Source organism: Salvelinus namaycush, chromosome 7 (genome assembly GCF_016432855.1).
Source record: "Salvelinus namaycush isolate Seneca chromosome 7, SaNama_1.0, whole genome shotgun sequence".
NCBI classification, from domain to species: domain Eukaryota; kingdom Metazoa; phylum Chordata; class Actinopteri; order Salmoniformes; family Salmonidae; genus Salvelinus; species Salvelinus namaycush.
This window is the reverse complement of record NC_052313.1, coordinates 43,134,157-43,156,427: the sequence shown is the minus strand read 5'-3', so window position 1 is coordinate 43,156,427 and position 22,271 is coordinate 43,134,157. Positions and strand designations below refer to the sequence as shown.

Sequence of the window (22,271 nt, the reverse complement as noted above, 5' to 3'; positions counted from 1 at the left end):
GACGATTTGACGCGTCTGTCTGTTTACAAGTTATGACTTCTCAAGTGTTGCCCTACTCTAAAAATAGCCATGTAAATCAAGTATTGACGACCCCGCTTCTCCATGCCTGAGTCAATGCCACTTCCTACTTATTTCTTGTCATTCTGTGCCTGCATGGCATCTATGACACATCCATTACCCCTTAGCCTGAGGCAGGGCTGTTTGCTCTCCTCTAATTTTGACTCTCACATGGTATCAAGTCTTGTGGAATCATCAGTCTCAGAACAGAACTCCATGTGACAACATTCTGGAAACAACCGAGTCACAGCACTCCACGTGACTGATGATATTCTGCCAAGAGACCGAGAACATGAAGTATGTAGTATCTCTGACAAACCTCCATACTTCCAAACACGATCACTGAAGAGGAAGGAATGGCCTCCTTCACCCACCCACTTGTCTGACTGACTCTACCCTGCTACGGAAGCCCTGGCCCTCTAACATGCTAGCCCTGTCTCTTTTCCATAACATCGGGGGTATGATGCTAGCCGGTTAGTCATATAGACAGAATTACCTTTTGGACCTTCCACAAGGACACAGAGATGATCGTGATGATTTGGACGGTATCATGCATATCTGAGCTGTGAGTTTTGCATGAGTAATGGACCCAAAGTCTAATAAAAATTATAATCTGAACAGCACTTTGAGATATCAGCTGATGGACGAAGGGCTATATAAATACATTTGATTTGATAATCCCTATCTAGCTGTTATTAATCCCTAGATAATTAATAGTTAATGACATGCAGGACAAATGTAAAGGGTTTACAAAATAAATCTCCATTTGCATCTGTTTTGCTTAGTTTATTGTGCTTGTCATTGTGACACGATAAAGAGAGGTTATCAACCATTCTGGCCAGGTGATGCGCCGCATCAACACACTCTGTGACTGAACACAGCTTCTCCACATGTTCAGTACATGTTGACTGAGGCTGTAACTACAGATGGCATGTACTGTATGACAAAACAGTACTGTAGTAGTAATATGACATGGGCATACTACCTCAGTTGGGCCGACCAACCAGTGCTCCCGCACATTGGCTAACCAGGCTATCTGCATTGTGTCTCACCCACCACCCGCCAACCCCTCTTTTACACTACTGCTACTCTCTGTTCATCCTATATGCATAGTCACTTTAACCATATCTACATGTACATACTACCTAAATCAGCCTGACTAACCGGTGTCTGTATGTAGCCTCGCTACTGTTATAGCCTCGCTACTGTAAATAGCCTGTCTTTTTACTGTTGTTTTATTTCTTTACCTACCTATTGTTCACCTAATACCTTTTTTGCACTATTGTTTAGAGCCTGTAAGCATTTCACTGTAAGGTCTACATCTGTTGTGTTCGGCGCACGTGACAAATAAACTTTGATTTGAGAGAGAGAGAGAGAGAGAGAGAGAGAGAGAGAGAGAGAGAGAGAGAGAGAGAGAGAGAGAGAGAGAGAGAGAGAGAGAGAGAGAGAGAGAGAGCGAGAGAGTGAGAGAGAGAAAAAAAATAATAATATGATGACAGACTCTGTGGAGTGACAGGTCGTCCATGTAGGGGACAGCTGTGTGACAGTGATGAAGGAGGAGGGATACAGAGCAGCTCAAGCACACACACACTCTGCCTCACGTCCCAGATGTCACACACCCAAATACACATACAAACACACTCACAGTTGTCCCAGTCACTCCTCCCTTCAGCTTCACCATTTTATGCACACACACAATGTCTATGTCACTCTTCCTTCACTTTATTTGAGCGTCACCACACACACACATGCTGGGGAAACATCCCTGCTCAGTGCGGATCTGGGTCATGGAGCATTAAATCCCCTTCCTCCACACACACACACACACACACACACACACACACACACACACACACACACACACACACACACACACACACACACACACACACACACACACACACACACACACACACACACACACACACACACACACACACACACACACACACCACAGCCACAGCCCATCACCTCAATGCACACCATCTGTCCTCCAAAGCTGGGCTACCAAATCCATTAGGGCCTCATGCAGCGTTCACGACATTTCGGAAACTTGGACATTGTAGAAAGAAAGATGATACCATGTTTCCCACTTAGGAAGTATCAGAATCAACCAATAGGAAGCTCTATGCAAATTACTTACTTTAATCTGAACTCGGAAGTCCAGGGTTTCCAACATGACGTGAATGCGGCATCACAGACAGGTCTGTCTTCCTCTACAGGAACGGAACACATGAACCAGCCATCTGATAGACACCCTGGGCTCTCTGGTAGCCATGCTACAGCCAGAACTGCTCTGAACTACCTGTTAGCCGCAGTGGTGCAGTGGTTCCTGGAGAAGTGGGTATACTCTAATTTGGAAATAAATCCCATATATTGGTCTTTCACAGACAGGCCAACCCAAGCTGTACTTTGCAAGTAGGCTAATAGTAGGCCTACTATCGAAACATAAATGAGTCTGTCAGAAATTCCCAGGTTTCTGATTAAAGTCACACTTTCTAATAGAAAAACAACACAAATGGATGTTCTAAGTACACAACAATGCTTAAACCACATCAGGGGACCACTTTTGAGGTCTTGGAAAAATCCAAGAAATGTAGTTATTTCTTTGTAGTTACTCTTTAATTCAACTACCCAAACATCTAGCACTGTTGTTTTGTTAGTGGTGTTTCTGTAGCATACATAAAATGGAGTTTGCAAAACAAATGGCCACTGGATTGGTGCAAATAATCATGATATCATTCTGCCATGTCTGACCTTGCTTCAAAGTAGCCTTTAGAAAAATGGTTGTTCAAGCTGCCAAAGGCCTTATCCTAGTCACATTAGCAACCCATGATAGTTGTTGCATCTTTAGATCTCCCCTATTTTTACATTTCTAATGGATATTTCCATCGCTGTCCATGAAAACGCTCGCATGTGCAGTGTACATTTTAGAACGGCGTTTTCCCACAAATTGCATTTTGGAACATCCGCGCATGTGCACATTGCTGCGCTTAAAATGTGAAGAAATAGAAGTTGACCAACATTTTAAGCTAAACATTCTGCTCTGATCTATCAGCCTTATTTATTGATATGGTGTATTCTTCCACTACACTACTTTGATACGCATTGGGGGGATTAAGAAGTGAGTAAACACAATGCCCGTGTCACGCCCTGGCCTTAGTTATCTTTGTTTTCTTTATTATTTTAGTTAGGTCAGGGTGTGACATGGGGGAAGTATGTGTTTTGTATTGTCTAGGGTTTTTTGTATGTTTATGGGGCAGTGTTTAGTCTAGGTGTATGTATGTCTATGGTTGCCTAGATTGGGTCTCAATTAGAGACAGCTGTCTATCGTTGTCTCTGATTGGGAGCCATATTTAGGCAACCATAGTCATTAGGTAGTTTGTGGGTGATTGTCTATGTCTATGTTGCATGTTAGCACTTAGTTTGTATAGCTTCACGTTCGTCGGTTTATTGTTTTGATTTTGTTCTCCGTTTTTTCGTCTTTATTAAAGTAAAGATGTATTGCAATCACGCTGCGCCTTGGTCCTCCTCTCTTTCACTTTACGACGATCGTGACAGCCCGGGGAAAAAGTCTATATAAGTCATACACCTGCGTACACCCTCCATTACACCACAGGTTAGCCATGCTACAGCAAAAACTACCCTGACCCTTCTGTTAGCCATGCTACAGCTAAAACTACCCTGACCCCTCTGTTAACCGTGCTACAGCTAAAACTACCCTGACCCCTCTGTTAACCGTGCTACAGCTAAAACTACCCTGACCCCTCTGTTAACCGTGCTACAGCTAAAACTACCCTGACCCCTCTGTTAGCCATGCTACAGCTAAAACTACCCTGACCCCTCTGTTAACTGTGCTACAGCTAAAACTACCCTGACCCCTCTGTTAGCCATGCTACAGCTAAAACTACCCTGACCCCTCTGTTAACCGTGCTACAGCTAAAACTACCCTGACCCCTCTGTTAGCCATGCTACAATATACAAGGCCAAAATAGTCCACTTTCCAAGTTATAGGTACAATATGCAATATTTATAGCGGTACAATAGTCATTTCAATTATATATATGATATACACCCACTGAGTTTTGAAGAAAACAAATGAAAGGGCATCATAAAGATATTCCAGACCTCTGTTAGCCATGCTATTGCTTTCCGTTTATAACTGGAGTCCTAAAAGGATCAATATCTACATAGTGGAAACCATCACACTCTCCCAGGCTTGCACAAAGGACGTCTCTTAGTTGGTTTAGGTTAAACCATTTAATCCAGAAATACAAAAACACAGTAAGTCCACACTCAAAAAGCATTGCAAAAAGCTAACTTAAATGTACAATTTGCGTAATGTTTCCCCCCCCCCCCCCCCCAGCATAATAAGGAGAACCAGCATAGCCTCATTAACTTGCAGCTCAAGCTCAACAGCATGGGGGGAGTTCAGTGTCTCTGTCACCCTTCAAAGCAAACAGGTTTGCAAGCCAGCCAGCAGAATAAGATGCTTAATGATTTAGTGGCACATAAACGCATCGGAGGAGCTCCTATGGATTGTCACCCCGGCACAGCTCAAAGAAAGATAAGGGACTCCAAATGTCCTTCCTTTGGAATTGATAAATGGAGTATATGGGGTACAGCAGTTATACATCTATTTGTTCCAGTCAGGATGAGGCGAGCGAGTTTTGGAAAACATGAAACAGCAGTAATCACTATCTTTTCTATACAGACAAGACTATAAGACGACACAGTATTGTCTGAAACCAAATTATACATTTGCTGTACATAAAATGCTGATTGGCAATGGTGTACTGCCAGTTAGCTGTGACTGGTCCATCCATACAAACCCTTAACACAGAAATGCATCTGTTTTTCCTCAACCAGGCGTTGGCCCAAGTACTGTAGATGCGTAGCCCAAAGCAGCATGCTGCCAGATAATGTGTTATAGCACCATTATAGCACCTTCTGAGTGGTTCTCCAAGACCCACACTGAGCATGATTTACCCCAAATAGTTTAACCAATAAAAAACATCAAGACACCCCTGTATGAAGCAACTGTCTGCAAAACATAAAGAAATACGACCAAACTGTTTATCTAAAATGGGAATTGTTGAGGATAATACAGTCAAAGGACCCCAAAGTGACACTGATCGAAGAGTGCACGTGTCATTGGTTGTTGCAGTATTTTTTATTGGCTTGCCTGGTAGTACATAGGGTGCAACTCCACACGTCCTCTCCACCAATGTTTAGTCAACAGAAGTAGGTGCCTGGGATCGAGGCAGAGAACACATTACACAGGCAATCGATACTAAGCAAATACATAACCATGTCAAGAAGTGGATAATCCTTTTTGTCTACAAGAGACACAGCTCTTACAGTGACTGAATCCAACAACAACTCTGTCTGATGGCTGACTGCATCCCAAATGGCACCCTATTCCCTACAAGTGCATTACTTTTGACCAGAGCCCTATTGAACCTAGTAATAAGTAGTGCACTAGGGACTAGGGTGCCATTTGGAATGGAACAAGCGCTGTGTGTAAATGAGGTGAAGAGGAGGCTTCCAAAAACCCTCTCTAGAAAATCGATGTGCCACAGTGCTCTAATTGAGTGATAAAAAAAGCCTGTCATACAGTAATTGCATAGATGGTTATTTGTTTATTTTGTTGTTTGTCCTTGGTTTCCCATTACGACATGTAAAAAAAAAATTGCCCTTCAATAATCAAACCGTAATTTGTCAGAAAAAACACCCTGTCTTCTCTTGCTGTTAGTTATAAACTCAGCAAAAACAGAAACGTCCTTTTTCAGGACCCTGTCTTTCAAAGATAATTCGTAAAAATCCAAATAACTTCACAGATCTTCATTGTAAAGGGTTTAAACATGGTTTCCCATGCTTGTTCAATGAACCATAAACAATTAATGAACATGCACCTGTGGAACGGTCGTGAAGACACTAACAGCTTACAGACTGGAGGCAATTAAGATCACAGTTATGAAAACTTAGGACACTAAAGAGGCCTTTCTACTGACTCTGAAAAACACCAAAAGAAAGATGCCCAGGGTCCCTGCTCATCTGCGTGAACGTGCCTTAGGCATGCTGCAAGGAGGCATGAGGACTGCAGATTTGGCCAGGGCAATAAATTGCAATGTCCATACTGTGAAATGCCTAAGACAGCACTACAGGGAGACAGGACGGTCAACTGATCGTCGTCGCAGTGGCAGACCACGTGTAACAACACCTGCACAGGATCGGTACATCCGAACATCACACCTGCGGGACAGGTACAGGATGGCAACAACAACTGCCCGAGTTACCACAGGAACGCACAATCCCTCCATTAGTGCTCAGACAGTCCGCAATAGGCTGAGAGAGGCTGGACTGAGGGCTTGTTGGCTTGTTGTAAGGCAGGTCCTCACCAGACATCACCGGCAACAGCGGCGCCTATGGGCACAAACCCACCGTCGCTGGACCAGACAGGACTGGCAAAAGGAGATCCACTGCAGTACTTAATGCAGCTGGTGGCCACACCAGTTACTTTTGATTTTGACCCCCCCTTTGTGCAGGGACAAATTATTCAATTTCTGTTAGTCACATGTCTGTGGAACTTGTTCAGTTCATGTCTCAGTTGTTAAATCTTGTTATGTTCATACAACTATTTACACATGTTAAGTTTGCTGAAAATAAACACAGGTGACAGTGAGAGGATGTTTATTTTTTTGCTGAGTTTATGTTTTCATGGTGACATTGTCATGGTGACGCGTCAATCATTTTCTTGGAACACCTCATTCTCTCCTCCATACAACCTTTGCACTGTTTTGATGTGATTGACAAAGACTGTTGCTTTTGACAGCCTTTTCCTTGTATATGACAACTGATGAATGCTCGGCTCACTTGTTGCTATGACGAACTCGTTGTATGTGAACAAGAATAAGTTATTACTTTGAGCAATAATTATAATTTCTTAAACTTTTATAGCGCTTTTCATTACAGACAGAATCTCAAAGCGCTTGTTAAGCAAACTAAACAACAATTAACAATTTCAAAGTAAATATAGGCTACAACAGTAGCTAGATCAGCTAGATCTCATCTATTTGAGTGAGCATAGGCCTTTCCTGCAGTCACATGACCAAATTACCCTCTAGTGGCCTCATGGGTTGAATGTTATTAATATTTTTCTTAATTTCATAATTAATAAACATTCTCTTTTTTAAACACTGAAAATCTGGTGTTTATCAAACAGCTTTGTTATATTACAGTCTTCTGTGATGTATATAAAGTGTAATGTTGGGATGCAAATTCAAAATGGAATACATTTCAACTCTATATCTGACATGGTACTGGTGTCTTCTTTTTTTGAGCCCATAACCATGTGTGTGAGGTGTATATTTTTGTTTAAAAGTAGATTTGTTTAAGACTACCAAGAATCCCTCTTTGTGACCCTGATTTAGCCCACTGCAGTGAAAGGATAAATACATTTTTAGAAATATGCATTGTTGGTAAAAGAGCAGATTTACATGAGTTCCTAACCAAATTAATATCTATCGGAGAGGAAAAGCTATCTGGTGAGAATGTACTGTATGTGTGTATGCGCATTCATTTGGATTCAGTCTGGTTAATTAGGGAAATTACAAACAGTCTCTGAACATCCAAGACTCTACGCTTGGTGGTTGGCCTCTCTCTCGCTTTCTCTCTCTCTCTCTCTCCATCTCTCTCTCTCTCGCTCTCTCCTGCACCCACACTCTCTCCCTTACCTTTCTCTATCTCTCTCTCTCTCTCTCTCCATCTTCCCTCCAGTTGCTGAACGACATTACATTTTAATAAGCTTTTCATCTGGGGAGGAGAATTCTACCCTAAAGAAATCTGATGCAAATGAACCCAACCCAAAACTCTTTGCTTCATTGACCTCTTAATCTGAGGAATCACTGTGGCAAAGACTGTAGTTAATTGGTACTCAAAGTTTCACGTTATATCTTTGTCATAAAGTATTGTTAAATATACATACTGTATATACTGTATCCAGCTGTGTGAGGACATAATATCTCAGGTTGGTTGCACAGGTTAAGTTTGACCAATAAGAAAGTTCCTCTGTTATTCCCCAGCCTTAGAGGAACAGAATTGTACCCCTTAACCCACCAATTCAGCTCTGGGCATAGTGTTTGAGCTTCCAGCTGGATGGAGTGAAAGTGATCCAACGCTCCTCTCCAGAGAGGTGTCTGGCGGGTGGACACACGCACGCACGCACGCACGCACACACACACACACACACACACACACACACACACACACACACACACACACACACACTCACACTCACACTCACACTCACACTCACACTCACACTCACACTCACACTCACACTCACACACACACACACACACACAAACACAGTGTGGGTGGCCACCTGGGTCAGTGAGCACGCTCGCATTGGCTTGTTGTGCCTCCCCCTTGTCTATCAAGTCTTAGTGGTGTGTCTATGGCCAACAATTGCAAGCCCCAGCAGAATGTTCCAGACAGAATAAAGCCATGACCTCCTGGATGTTCCTATCCGTATAGGAAGAGCCTGAAGAAATACAATATCATATCCTTTCTGAAGATATTATAAGACATAATGGCCCTGACATTTCAGAGCAGTATGAGGCAAAGATAATTGTGTAGCCTATGTTTGTTTAACTGTAGAGGACAGAGTGAACCATTAGATCGTATCTTAAAATGCATTCGAAGACGTATTTTGGGGCTATATTTAAACCTTTTTAAGACTTTTCTTTCAGGTTATACACATCCTGTACTGTATGTGCCCAGTTCATGATCACATGTTACTCACTGAATACAGTGGTAAAGGAAGGAACAAACTAGCAGAGATAACATTTAAAAGGAAAGACTGGAACGCTTTAAACACAAAGTTGATTCATGTTGATTTATTGCAGTAAACTAGCATCTGTATTTAGCTGTCAGAAAAATACAGTTTGTTCCTTACTGGGGTTAAAATGTTGTTGCTTTGTATTTCCAAGTGAGATAACTGGTAAACGTTATATTCAGTGGCAATATTTTTCAAAATAATAGGTTAAAAGAATAACATTTTAAAAAGTAGGCATATCTAAAACGTCTGCAGTATATCATTGACTTAGTACCCAAATGCTATGATAAAATCTGTCACCCGAAGTAAACAACATAGCATTTAGAAGATTTTTAACGCATGCAAAGAGAATATCTCAAGTGTCCTTAATTAGCAATGTAACGTGGTCCTTTAACAATCAGGCATAAATCCACATTCTTAAACTTTGTCTTAAATCATCTTTTCATTACGTTCTTCATTTAAAAAAAAAAAATGTACGTTCACCCTCCTTCTCAACAAGTAGCTTCTTTGAACAATACTTAAAAGCTGGCAGAATCAATATTTTCCAGCACGCACCCAGGAAAAGTGCTAATCGGATTCAAGCTCATGAAATTAAAATGACTCAGCAGGGATCAGGCTGTAATTAGTGTCAAGCTATTAACTTTCTTTCATATGTCTGTAAACTGAATACTTAAACATTGACTTTACTTTAAACATGAACATCCTACACAAACTGAATAGCACTATAGACTTCATTTTAATCAGAGTGCCATACATGTCTTGCATCGATATGTGTTATGAGAACACATAAGGCACATCAACTATAATCCCCTGACATGGGAATACCATGCTCATCAACAAATCAAACACATCTTTAACCAAGCACGATCTAGAAAAATCCATTATCTGCAAAACAGTGAATTTTTTTACATAAAGCTGAAGTACCTGTTGCATCTCTCCGTTACTTAAGTGCCATAATGTTTCAGATATCAAGAAGAATCAATTCTCTCCTCATTTCCAGAGTTATACAGCCAGGCCGTACTGCGTGTGGCTTTGCTGTCATTTAAGTGCTCATCTAGGTGCCGTTGTACTGTCATAATTCAAAATGTCTTCATCCTTTACTTGTGTAGAACATCACAGCAATGTTGACAACACTCGTAGAAAAAGAAAATTGCTATCGAGAACCTTAAAGGGTTCTTTGGCTGTCCCCACAGTTCACAACCTGATCAAATAATCCCTGTGTCTATATGGCTATGGCAGGAAATATCCCTTCTCTCATTTCCATACCACTTTCGCTTGAGTGTAGGAATAAGCGTGAACAGATAAGAGCATTTTCGTAATATCCTCTAAAAGAAGCTTAAGAAGTCTACACTGGATGAAGCGCTGTGTCTCTGATGTTACCAGGGGCGCAAGTGGGGGGGACATCATTTAAATTGTTCTTATCTAGTCGGATAAACACTCCAAACAGCCTACCCGACCGCTCGGAGGCGTCCGCATGGTCCTAAAGCACACGTGGCCTAGTTTTCTATCACATTCCAATTATAAAACTGATGGGGGACAAAAATGACATTTCATCATTTTATTTACCTTTATTTTATTTCACTAGGCAAGTCAGTAAAGAACAAATTCTTATTTTCAATGACAGCCTAGGAACAGTGGGTTAACTGCCTTGTTCAGGGGCAAAATGACAGATTTGTACCTTGTCAGCTTGGGGATTTGATCTTGCAACCTTTCGGTTACTAATCCAACGCTCTAACCACTAGGCTACGCTGCCGCCCCGCAGCTGGGGAGTTGGGGGTCCCCCCCTTCCCCAGTGAAAGTTGCACACCTGGATGTTACGGGCGAAGTAGACTATTTGAAGGAATAGTATCCAACTAAGTGAGATATAGGATGTTTCACACTGCCCGGTCTTCAGTCATGTAGGGGAGAGAAGAGGATGATAAAAAGGCGTCTAACATTTTAAAAATGTAGATGTTGGTTGTGTCAATAGCTAAATGTAGCAGAAAATCTAGAATAGGATTGAAATCATGCTTCCTACATAATGCAGTGTAATTAGTTTCATTTTGTGTAAAATTACACTATCTAGTCTTGCTCAATTCCTTTCCTCAGTGTTAATACATTGCCAGTCTGTCACTGTTAAATTGAGTCTTCATCACCACCTCAGGAACTGAAGCATTTTAACACCTTGAGCTTTGCAAATAAACAAAACTCTGAACATGAATATGCAAGACATTTTACACTGCCAAATTGTGATGCTTAGAGGCTCCCAAAACCTTTAAAAAATGAATACTGTTTAAGAGAAGGTCAAACACAAAACATTTTCTCTCATTTCCTAGCTTTTACAATAAGACTACAGCACAGCTGAGCAGAAATGAACAGCATCAGTACTGGTACTACACTGGGAGTTGACATACCGTAATAATAATAATAATATTAATAATAATAATGATGATGATGATGATGATCAACTTAATAACAATAATATGACAACCTTTCTTCACTATTCCTCTACATATACAAGTGTATGGCCCTATTTCAGTAAACCGCAACAGGAAAATCATATCTGGGTTGCAACTCATGTGGCTTAATATAGCTGTAACGTCACAGATATTTAGAATCTGTATGCGTATTCAATTCAGTGCCACTCTACAGCGAAGTCCCATACTGTGGAACCGTAACATTGAGCGATATACGTTTATTGTTGCTTGGTGGGGTGGGTTCTGATTTAATCTGTCTCTTGATGTCTTCTAAGGTCAACGGACTGTAATCTCAGAATGATAGTGATCATCAACTGATGACGCGTTTGCTATGTTAAACCCGTCTTGTGGTTTTAGGCTCTTTTTGTTACTCTCTGACAATTACGTTTATACGTAAAACTGTAAGAGACACATTATATATATTTTTTTGCAACTATAGAAAACAGTATCCACAAGAAACATGCAGGCACACCCACCCACCACACTCGCCTAGGCTTCTACTGCTTCACATTACAGCTGGTATAATAGCAATTGAACCTGGAACGTGTGGGTCGTGAAATGTGCGACCTCCAAACACGGAGGGAGTCACGGGGAGAAATAGACTGTGATGACCTGGTGTTGTTCAGCCGCACAGTCCACCATAATGGTTAACCCAGAGGTGTAAACATTGCCACCATCCTTACCCGTTTACTAGCCCCCAGCAGAACCAAATCAACTCCCCATTGTGTTGTGACTGTCAAACCTAAACAGCTATTACGGATACCACGCCATTCCACTTAGCCATTTGCAAATCAGTCATTTTTCAGCAGTCTGAGTCCCATTTAAAAATGTTTACCGTGGCATTTTCCATCCTGCCTCATTATCCACCAGACTGGATAGCGGCGGCTGAGGCTTTTTTAAACCATGGAGGGAGATGAGCGAGCGATGCTCGGTCATATCAACCGATTGTAATTGCCAAAATTCAATGCAGCATGCAATTCCATTCACTATACTCTGTGTACCAGACCACTTACTTAAAACAAACTGTACAGGATAAACAATGCATTAGGGAGAGGAAAGGAAGACAGAGAGGGTGAGAGAGGAGGGCATCAGCCATGCACTCATCCTCTGGCGTAACAAAAAAGGATGCTTTCAGAGAACGTGGAGATTTACTGAGCCACTGACCAAATCCATTTAAAATACCACCCAACTTTCTTTCTTTTTATCATCCCTCGATCTTTCTACTCTTGTGTGTGTGTGTGTGTGTGTGTGTGTGTGTGTGTGTGTGTGTGTGTGTGTGTGTGTGTGTGTGTGTGTGTGTGTGTGTGTGTGTGTGTGTGTGTGTGTGTGTGTGTGTGTGTGTGTGTGTGTGTGTGTGTGTGTGTGTGTGTGTGTGTGTGTGTGTGTGTGCTTGTGTGTGTGTGTGTGTAATATCTGTATGTGTATGTAATGTGTGTGCGCGTTCGTTCGTTTGTGCGTGCGTGTGTGTGTTGATCCACACACTGATGATGTCCATGTCCCATCTCTCCATCTGGGCCTGTGTGGCACTACCCAAATCTCTCCAGTGCATCTGGTGTACTGTAGCTTTGCTTGACACAACTGTGTCAGCTCAAAAGCTAAGAAAACACTTAAAGGTGAATGAATGTGAATGTGATAAAATATATCTCTATGGCGGTCTTGGAGAGAGCCTGCATGCCTACTTCCATAAAAACATAGCTGGCTTGTGTGTCACATTCTGACCTTAGTTTCTTTTTATGTATTTGTGTTAGGTTGGTCAGGGCGTGAGTTTGGGTGGGTAGTCTATGTTCTGTTTTCTATGTTGTATTTCTATGTCTGTGTCACGTTCCTGACCTGTTTTCTCTTGTTTTTGTATGTGTTTAGTTGGTCAGGGCGTGAGTTGGGGTGGGCATTCTATGTTATGTGTTTCTATGTTTAGGTTCATTGTCATTTAGCCTGATATGGTTCTCAATCAGGGACAGGTGTTTTACGTTTCCTCTGATTGAGAACCATATTAAGGTAGGTTGTTCACACTGTTTGTTTGTGGGTGATTGTCTTCCGTGTCTGTATGTATGTTCGTACCACACGGGACTGTAGCGTTTGTTTGTAGTCTGTACCTGTTCGTGCGTTCTTCGTGTATTTGTAAGTTCTCATGTTTTAGGTCAGTCTACGTCGTTTATTTGTTTTGTAGTTTGTTTAAGAGTTTTCGTGTTTCGTCGTTCTGTTAATAAATATTCATTATGTCTTCATCACCCGCTGCGCCTTGGTCCGCTCATTCACCACAAGACGACCGTTACAGTCTGGCCTGATATGGTTCTCAATCAGGGGCAGCTGTCGATCGTTGTCTCTGATTGAGAATCATATTTAGGTAGCCTGTTTTCCCACTATGGGTTGTGGGTGTTTATTTTCTGTCTAGTGTCTGTTCACCTTACAGAACTGTTTCGTTTTTCTTATCGTTGTTATTTTGTGTAGTGTTCAGTTTGAAATTAAAATATGACGAACACTTACCACGCTGCATTTTGGTCCTCCACTCCTTTCACCAACGAGAATCGTTGCATTGTGTGTTTAGCTACTGCCTATTTTTATATTTATATGCCTTATGAGGACATTATTTTTGGCCAAGTAACTATTCTTTTCCCTGAAAGGAACATTTACAGACCATAGAGAAGAGACAGAAGATATCAATATCAATATATTTCAGTGTTTTGTTTACAATTACAATGGATGCTCTTCTACCGAACCATCATGACAGCAATGACCTTTAAAAGTGAACCTGTCTGCGATCAGCCTTATTTTGCTAAATATTGTTACAAAAAGCAGGACGTGAAAAGCTCAATCACACCCCTCCTCTAAAGGTCTTCCAAACAAAAACAATCTATTAATATTCACGATAAAAGCCAACCGTAATCCATAATGGTCTGACAATTACTCAGAAATAACTGTTAACTTGTTTCATTTCTGATTTGCAAAGTCATTTTTAACAACTCCTTTGTTGTTGTAGTCATATGCTTTATTCATTCTTATCTAAAAGGTAAAAGTTCCAAAAAATAGTGATAATTAATTGTTATACATGGATCTGAATGAACCATTAAATAATAAGCAAACAGTCAACATGACGCCAATGCCATTTTTATATACACTTACTGTATTTTACCAGGTAAATTGACTGAGAATGTATTCTCTTTTACAGTTATTTACCATTACTACAGTTTAAGTTCAAATCAACTAGTGTGAAAGAAAGAACCAACTAGCCTAGTGGAGCACGAAATCAAACAAACAGTAGCTCAATGTGATTTGTAACACACCACAAGAAAGGAAAAACTCACTCATTGAAATATTACATTTGAATGGTTTCAGAATATTCTGACCTATGCTGCTAAAAAATACATTGCAACGAAAATAATTTTTAAAACTTTCTTCCAGGATATGCCTTTTGAACCCGGCATCCGAAGACTTGTTACTACAAACTTTTGAGCTGAGCACGTCAATTTCTCTTTCTATCTATCACACACCGCCATCTTCCCTGAGACACATCAGACCTGAATCTGATATAAAGGCTTTTGAAGAAGTAGGCATGAGACTGGGGCACATTTTCAAAAGGAGCTTAGTGAGAGAGGACCATTTGTCATGCTAACGAATGCTTTGCCCTCCTTTTCCTGCCCCAGCCCATTCCTTGCGTGTGCAGGCCTAAAGGAAATGTATGTATGTTTGTTTGTTTTCTCCTTTTTAAATGAGCTGGGGCTGCTGAAAGAGAGCTGACCAGGCATCAACACTGAGGCAGTTGGCAGTTGTTCTCTTCCCTTCTCTGTCACGTCAAAGCGGCCTCTCCTCTCTCCTTTCCGTGACTCAGAATTAGTGTGTTTATTGTACAGTATATGTCATGAACAGCCTCCCAGCCACACACATATTCTCTTCCCAAACAAGGGTGATACGGCCGACATGTCTTCATCCCTCACTGGCTGGGGGAAATCAACAGGGGGTTCAGATCTCCTCCTGGCACTTCGCTGTCCTTGGCCCAGTGTGAGTGGAGTCAAGCAGGGTCCCCTTTAGGCCCCCTGGGGGCCCCCAGGGCCACCACCAAAGACCAACAACAGCCCTAATAAAACACATCAGCATAGAGAAACCACAAAAAACATAGCAGTATATCTGTAGATAGTGGAAACACAAATACTATGAGATGTTGTTGTGAGACACATCATTCACTGTCTCTCTCAGTTGTTGACATAGACATTACAGACTTACAGTGCATTCGGAAAGTATTTATAACCCCACATTTTGTTAAATTATAGCCTTATACTAAAATTGGTTAAATAAAAAATGTTCTTCATCAATCTACACACAATACCCCATAATGACAAAGTGAAAACAGGTTTTAAGAAATTTTGGCAAATGTATAAAAAATATCTACGTAAGTATTCAGAACCTTTGCTATGAGACTCGAAATTGAGCTCAGGTGCATCCTGTTTCCATTGATCATCCTTGAGATGTTTCTACAACTTGATTGGAGTCCACCTGTGGTAAATTCAATTGATTGGTCATGATTTGGAAAGGCACACACCTGTCTATATAAGGTCGCACAGATGACAGTGCATGTCAGAGCAAAAACCAAGCCATGAGGTCGAAAGAATTGTCTGTAGAGCTCCGAGACAAGATTGTGGCAAGGCACAGATCTGGGGAAGGGTACCAAAAAAATTCTGCAGCATTGAAGGTCCCCAAGAACACAGTGGCCATCATTCTTAAATGGAAGAAGTTTGGAACCACCAAGACTCTTCCTAGAGCTGGCTGCCCGGCCAAACTGAGCAATCTGGGGAGAAGGGCCTTGGTCAGGGAGGTGACAAAGAACCCGATGGTCACTCTGACAATGCTCCAGAGTTCCTCTGTGGAGATGGTAGAACCTTCCAGAAGGACAACCATCTCTGCAGCACTCCTCCAATCAGGCCTGTATGGTAGATTGTCCAGACGGTCAATGAAAGGCACATGACAGCCTGATTGAAGTTTGTCAAAAGGTACCTAAAGGACTCTTAGACCATGCGAAACAAGATTCTCTGGTCTGGTGAAACCAAGATTGAACTCTTTGGCCTGTATGCCAAGCGTCACGTTTGGAGGAAACCTGACACCATCCCTATGGTGAAGCATGGTGGTGGCAGCATCATGCTGTGGGGATGATTTCAGCGGCAGGGACTGGGCCACTAGTAAGGATCGAGGGAAAGATGAACGGAGCAAAGTATAGAGAGATCTGTTCCAGAGCGCTCAGAACCTCAGAGTGGTTCATCTTCCAACAGGACAATGACCCTAAGCACCCAGCCAAGACAACGCAGGAGTGGCTTCGGGGCAAGTCTCTGAATATCCTTGAATGGCTCAGGAGGAGCCCGGACTTGAACCCGATCGAACATATCTGGAAATAGCTGTTCAGCGATGCTCCCAATCCAACCTGACAGAGCTTGAGAGGATTTGCAGAGAAGAAAGGGAGAAACTCCCCAAATACACGTGTGCCAAACTTGTAGCGTCATAACAAAGAAGACTTGAGGCTGTAATCACTGCCAAAGGAAAAAGTACTGAATAAAGGGTCTCAATATGATATTTCTGTTTTTTTATTTTAATACATTTGCAAAAATGTCTAAACCTGTTTTGGCTTTGTCATTATTGGGTATCGTGTGTAGATTGATGAGGAAAAAATACAATTTTAGAATAAGGCTGTAACAAAATGTGGGAAAAGTCAAGGGTTCTGAATACTTTCCGAATGCACTGTATACCATACGGTATATACAGTAAATTAAAAAAACTACAACGATAGACACACAATTTTACATTACATTTTCTTTGATATAATAACATTGAATAAATGTAATGCTCTCTCTCGTAACACTCTTCACAGTGCAGGAAACTGCAGTTAAATATGTGTCATCTGACACAATCAGCAGGGGCAAGGAGGAAAAGAGGCTTCAAGCTGTATTTGATCTACGGAGACTGACAAGTCCTGCTGAGGTAGAGGCTATCCTAATATGGACACTGTATCGAGATCAATCAGCTAAAATAATATTGTGCTGAAATTGTTCTCCTCGTCCGACTGAATAGGCCCAGAATCTGGGACATATCGTGTTCCCAAAACAATATATCCATTCAATTCCAGATTCACCAGTAGAACAAACTATTGGTAATCCCCCGTTATATTTCCAGACCTTGTAGGGATGTAAAAGCCCTCATCTGGACCTATATCTGGACTGGATTAAGTCGGTATTTAATTGTATTTTAAGACCTAGATGCCAAACACTCAGAACCTGTGTTTACCAGGCAGAGAGAGAGAGAGACAGATAGAGAGAGAACGAGAGACAGAAATAGAGACCGAGAGAGATAGGTGGAGAAGGTGTGGGGGAAGTTAAGGATAGAGAGGGTTAAGTGTAGGCAGCCAAGACACATGCGTCGGAATCAGGGAGACATCAGCAGGCCCCTCACGTCTCGCCAAAATGGGATGGAGAGAGGAGGAGAGGAGCGGAGTGCCATGTGGCTCTGACACATCCCAGCTCAGAGTAATGGAGCTCAGGGAGAGCTCGTCAAACAGATCGGCCCATGTGGAGCTTGGACACAGATGGTGCAGTGTTACGAAAACAGCGTGGCAGCATGGCATGGTACCAACGCGGTCACAGCCAGGGCCAGCCACTGGAAACAGAGCCGGAGATGCTACACACACACACGCACACACACACACACACACACACACTGCACAGATGACCCACCTACTGCTCTTGATTCCATCTCACACACACTCTGCTGCACTGACACCATGCCATCCTTCTGCGCGTTTGTGAGATTAAGAGGCTAAAGATACCATCCGTCACCATGATAGTTGGTTACATAATATAGCACTGGTTGGTTACATAATACAACACTTCTCTTGTTTATAAAATGAATTGATTCTTCAAACCAAGCGGAGTCTTGAGTTAGTTTGAAATAAATGAACACACTATTCAGACATTAAACTATCTGAACACACTATTCAGACGTTAGACTATCTGAACACACTATTCAAGACATTAAACTATCTGAACACACTATTCAGACGTCAGACTACCTGAACACACTATTCAGACGTCAGACTACCTGAACACACTATTCAGACGTTAGACTACCTGAACACACTATTCAGACGTTAGACTACCTGAACACACTATTCAGACATTAAATTACCTGAACACACTATTCAGACGTTAGACTACCTGAACACACTATTCAGACGTTAGACTATCTGAACACACTATTCAGACGTTAGACTACCTGAACACACTATTCAGACATTAAATTACCTGAACACACTATTCAGACGTTAAACTATCTGAACACACTATTCAGACGTCAGACTACCTGAACACACTATTCAGACGTCAGACTACCTGAACACACTATTCAGACGTCAGACTACCTGAACACACTATTCAGACGTCAGACTACCTGAACACACTATTCAGATGTCAGACTACCTGAACACACTATTCAGACGTCAGACTATCTGAACAAACTATTCAGACGTCAGACTACCTGAACACACTATTCAGACGTCAGACTACCTGAACACACTATTCAGACGTCAAACTACCTGAACACACTATTTAGACGTCAGACTACCTGAACACACTATTCAGACGTCAGACTACCTGAACACACTATTCAGACGTCAGACTACCTGAACACACTATTCAGACGTCAGACTACCTGAACACACTATTCAGACGTCAGACTACCTGAACACACTATTCAGACGTCAGACTATCTAGCAAGAGACTGCCCAATGTTCTGGGAGAGGAAGTTGGTGCGTGTCTGAGGAGAATTTACATTCTGGTCCTTATCTTTATCTGGGATGAATACATTTCTATTTCTATGGCAGAATAGAGGCCATGTAGCTGAGGGATGCTCTAGCCTGAACCTCTACTCTGAGAGACACACAAACACGCGTGCATTTATAGGTACCCACAAAAATGTGCTGCGCGCACACACACACACACGCGCACGCACACGCACACGCATGAGCACGCACACGCACACACACACACACACACACACACACACACACACACACACACACACACACACACACACACACACACACACACACACACACACACACACACACACACACACACCCACCCCTCATCTCTCTCCTCACCCAGTCTATCAAAGAAGCAGAGAGACAGACTTAACAAGGGCCTTCTTTCTCCTCTCTCTACGTTTTTTTTTCTTCTCTCCTCCATACTTTTCCAGAACACCTTTTCCCCCTGGCTCTCAATCGCGAAACTAAATATAGCGAGCGGTGCAGACAGCTCAGCTTTATAGTAAATGGAAAGCAGAGCAGCAGTGGATACCGGGGTGTGAACAGGAATTGAACACCCTGGATGTAGCTTTGGTTTTCTTACGGGCTTAACAACACTTCAGCAGCTTGGCCTCCATGAAACTACCAGGTTTAGTCTCAGCTCGTCCCCAGGCTCAATTATTACCGTGTGTAGACAGTGAGGTGTAGTACTCATAGACAGAGAGGTGTGACAGAGACAGAGACGGCTGGTGGACGAGATTAGGAGTTTATCCGAACACTGCAGAAAGAACTGCGAAATGTACTGTACAGTGGATTTAGAAAATAGACATGGATAAATCTTGCAGATGCTTCTGACTAATATAGCTGTTGGTAAAAATAGATCCATGAACAAAGCATAATGTGCGCCCACATAGTATAATCAAGACAGTATAGCTTGAGTGTTTGGATGTCTTCCAATTCGTAGGTCTAGTATAATTTGCTAAAACATGCACAGTATCACTATGGACTGGGATGACAAAGCCTATCAGCTTGATAACCTCTCCAACACCATCGTCCCCAGAGTTCATACTGGAGTTACAGGAGTTGATATGGTGGGGGAAAATAGCTTAATTCCATGTCGGAACATTTAACGTTGTTTTACCAGAAACCTCTCCTATTATAAATATTCTCTCCTACCATCACATTCTCCTCTCTTGTACTATTAGAGCAATCTTATCTGAGATGTCAACTTCTGCCAAATCAGGTAGAAGTAAAAACAAAATCTAAAAATTCTCTACTTTTTTATTCCCCATTCAATTTGTATGGGTTTATTTCCTGCTGTGCCATCAGTTGAGAAAATACTGAATTACAATCCAATATAATTTTACAAAGAATACACATTTTGAAAATACAAATTATACCACATAAACCTCACAATTTTAATCGCCAGCATTTACAGTACTGCAGCCAACCAAAGCACACATCAAACGCACAACATGGACGAATCCATCAATCCATAGAATTCACAACACAAAGCGCTAAGAATACCCAAATGTTATGCTGTGACTTACCTAACACTCCGAGCCTGTAGTTTATGGTGATTACGATGACGTTTCCGTAGCTCGCCAGGATACTCCCGTCGATCATGTTCCCCGTTCCCTCCATGTAGGATCCACCATGGATGTACACCATGACCGGCTTCAGCCCGTTCTCATCATGGATGTCTGGAAAGAAGAGCAACGAGCATGAGCGCCTGTAGATAACACCGAGTCTGGTAGTATGCACCAAATGGCACCCTGTTCCCTTTATAGTGCACTACTTTTGACCATCGCCCTATGGACCTTTGTCAAAAGTAGTGCAGGCTCCTACGCAGGGAATAGGGCGTCATTTGGTTGGTTAGGAAGGAGCCAGCCACATCCTTTACTTTGGATGCATGCGGGGTTTTTTTACATTTTAAAAATCAGCAGGCCAATGGAATATTGGTAGTTCAAAGTGGGTGTCATATGTAAACGCTATTGGACGAGATAGGTCCACTGTAAGTACTGTAGTATTGGAGATACTGTAAGAGGGGAAACTTGCCATTTTAGATATGTGATAGCGGCATCATTCTGCAGATATCAGGGTCTATGTTCTTGGAGTTACACCAACACACAAGGACTGTTTCCCAAATGGCACCATGTTTCCTATATAGTGCTCCACTTTTGAACAGAGTCCGTATATAGGGAATAGGGTGTAATTTGAGACACAGCCAAACATGACTGCTACAGTACAATTAGGCAGGGTGAGTACTTTATTTTGGAACTTCCCTACTCTAGTTCTGATTACAGCTGGTGATTAGTACATGTGTAGGAGTTGATTATAAATTAAGAGGGTAGAGCCTAAGCATGAGAGAAGATTGGAGAGGGATATCATGTTCCACAAACAACCAGCCTGCTAGTAGGATAAATCACAAGTCAGGTCAGCCAGCAGTCACAGGCCTCAATAGGGTGTTGTTCAATGACTTATAGTTGATTCCTATGGGTCCAGCATCGCAGAAGTCATAGCTCAACATTCTACCACTGCTTTTCACATTCTACCTGCTTAGGACATGGTGGAGAAGCAATGAGTTGGTGGAGAAATCAATGATTTGGGGAAGGAGGGATTTTCAAGGATTTCCTTACTTCAACACAAACAATTAAAGGTGTAGCCTCTGGGTAGAAATACTATACAGTGCAAACCAACCTTATCTAAACCTCAATTTACAGTGCATTCGGAAAGTACTCAGACCCCCTGACTTTTTACACATTTTGTTACGTTACAGCCTTATTCTAAAATGGATTTATTGTTTTTTCCCCTCATCAATCTACACAAAATACCCCACACCGACAAAGTAAAACTGTTTTTTAGAATTTTTTGTGCCACTCAAGGACATTCAAAGACTTGCCCCGAAGCCACTTCTACTTTGTCTTGGCTGTGTGCTTAGCGTCGTTGTCCTGTTGGAAGTTGAACCTTCACCCCAGTCTGAGGTCCTGAGCGCTCCGGAGCAGGTTTTCATCAAGGATCTCTCTGTACTTTGCTCTGTTCTTCTTTCCCTCGATCCTGACTAGTCTCCCAGTCCCTGCCGCTGAAAAACCACCCCACAACATGATGCTGCCACCACCATAGGTGCTTTAAGTGCCTTTTG

General features: G+C 42.0%; 1 protein-coding gene across 4 annotated transcripts in view; it reads right to left on the bottom strand.

Annotated features, from left to right (window-relative positions):
• The window catches only part of LOC120050464 (neuroligin-4, X-linked-like), a 76,389-nt gene that overhangs the window by 34,313 nt on the left and 19,805 nt on the right, over window positions 1–22,271 (bottom strand). For 3 of the 4 annotated variants that reach the window (XM_038997050.1, XM_038997053.1, XM_038997052.1), the window contains one exon: window positions 20,680–20,832. In XM_038997050.1, coding sequence (XP_038852978.1) covers window positions 20,680–20,832 — 153 coding nt within the window. The remainder of the gene's footprint in view (window positions 1–20,679; window positions 20,833–22,271) is intronic. The other variant, XM_038997054.1, reaches the window with a different exon arrangement.